General features: G+C 45.2%; 1 protein-coding gene across 1 annotated transcript; it reads left to right on the top strand.

Annotated features, from left to right (window-relative positions):
- Positions 1-398: 398 nt before the first annotated feature.
- On the top strand, positions 399-1,430 carry PPTG_20123 (hypothetical protein; the record flags this gene model as incomplete). The annotated part of the gene is made up of 1 exon (XM_008918702.1): positions 399-1,430. The coding sequence occupies one exon, from the start codon at positions 399-401 to the stop codon at positions 1,428-1,430; it is 1,032 nt and encodes a 343-aa protein (XP_008916950.1).
- Positions 1,431-1,757: the final 327 nt, after the last annotated feature.

The following is a 1,757-nucleotide window of genomic DNA, read 5'->3' as shown; positions in this document are numbered from 1 at the left end:
TCGATTTCTGAGGATTCTAGAGCAGCTACGAGCAATCTGAGGCCAGTTTTGAGCTCTCCTCGTTGAGAGGGTTTTTGGTCAGGTCCACCACTTCTGCCCTTCAATATTTATATCATGCGCGAATTAGTTTTAGGAGGTTCTTATGTTGAAGGCGTTTGATTTGGTATCAGATAAAGCTCGACAAGACCATCGAAGACGCGTGTGGTATAGCATGCGACACAGTCGTCTTTCAGCGCGTCTGTAGGTGGTCTCATTCTCTCATTTCTTGTCTCCTTGCCAAGTCCTGTCGTGCCTTTTGCCAAGTCCTCTCGTCTCCATTGCCAAGTCTCAGTAGTCTGTAGTCTGACCGGTGGTATATTGGTCCGGAGCTCTGTAATAATACGCCAGCCCCAGACAATATGCTTCGGGCGGCTCAGGTTATGCCAATGACTTGTGGCAGTATCCCGGCAGCATTAGACAAGCAGTTACCAGCTCTAGAAATGCTCGCGAGATCTGCTCAGCTTACGGTCTCCCCTGTGGAGAAACCCGCGTGCATCGACTCATCTTCAGAGCACGTCATTCAATTGCAACAACTAGAAGACACGCAGCCAGATCAACATACTCTACAGACTCACGTGAAGCCAAGGAGGAGCTCTCGCGTTCGCAGATTAACTAAGATCAATACACCAGCTTTTTCAGCAAGATCGAGTCGACCATCACGTCGCAAGAAAATTTGTAAAGCTCTCCAATCTGCACCGACATGGAGAGTGGCATACATCAAGGATAGCGTCACTACAGCTAGAGGCGAGAAACTCTATCGAGTACTGTGGCGGACGAAAAAATACGGTCGTCTACCCCGGACGTGGGAGCCGCACAAGATGCTGTCAGAGGACGGTTTTGGAGATATGCTGGCAATTGTGGACGAATGGGTTGACGCCGGGAGAAAGGAAGACTTCTTTCAATTTGTATCGCAGAAGTACCCATCTGTGGCAGGTGCAAATCCCACTGGAACATGTCTGTTCCTCGCACTCCAGCAAGTACTGGTATTGGTTGGTGATGTTGAAGGTGTAAAAGATGCACATATTCAACACTTCCTCGAGCGCTCTGAGGAACTTCTCCAGGACCTGTCCCGTGGGTTACCTTGGCGGATTTTTCGGGCGTTTATTTCTCAAGTACATTTAAAGGGTTCTAGACTATCATTGGTAGATATTGATGATAACAAGCACCGAACGGGGCATCGTGGTATTGCGGCCTTTGAGAGACTGAACCTGGAAGACGGCTTCTATTTGGTTGCTGCGAGTAACACCATGGCTGTTGGACACGCATTTGTCCTTCAAGTTGTGGATGCTAGGATGACAGTCTATGACGACAACATTAAGCGTTCACTCAGGTCCTACCGCGAATGGATTGATAGATTGATGTTTGTCCGTAAGGTAGTCCTTCAGAATTAAATAAATATAAGTTTGTATTTTTTTTAACTTGTACAAAAGCCGATAATTCATTTTCTTGTCTTTCACACATTTTACATGGTTATTTATTGTTTGTCTTTAAATATACAAGGTCGTATTTTACTTTTATAATATTGATAATACATTGCTTCTTTGGCTTTTCACTCATTTTCACATTAGTATTTCTTGCTTATTCGGTGGCTGTGTACCAGGGAAACCTTAGTGAGGATAAAACCTATAGGATGCAGTGGGTAAACCTATTGTATGGGAAACCCCACACTGTCCTGTGACTCATTGATATTGTGAAATGAATATATATTCGACCGTGTT

This window comes from Phytophthora parasitica (assembly GCF_000247585.1).
Source record: "Phytophthora parasitica INRA-310 unplaced genomic scaffold supercont2.270, whole genome shotgun sequence".
NCBI classification, from domain to species: domain Eukaryota; phylum Oomycota; class Peronosporomycetes; order Peronosporales; family Peronosporaceae; genus Phytophthora; species Phytophthora nicotianae.
The sequence above is the reverse complement of the archived record's forward strand: the minus strand, read 5'-3'. Positions and strand labels throughout refer to the sequence as shown.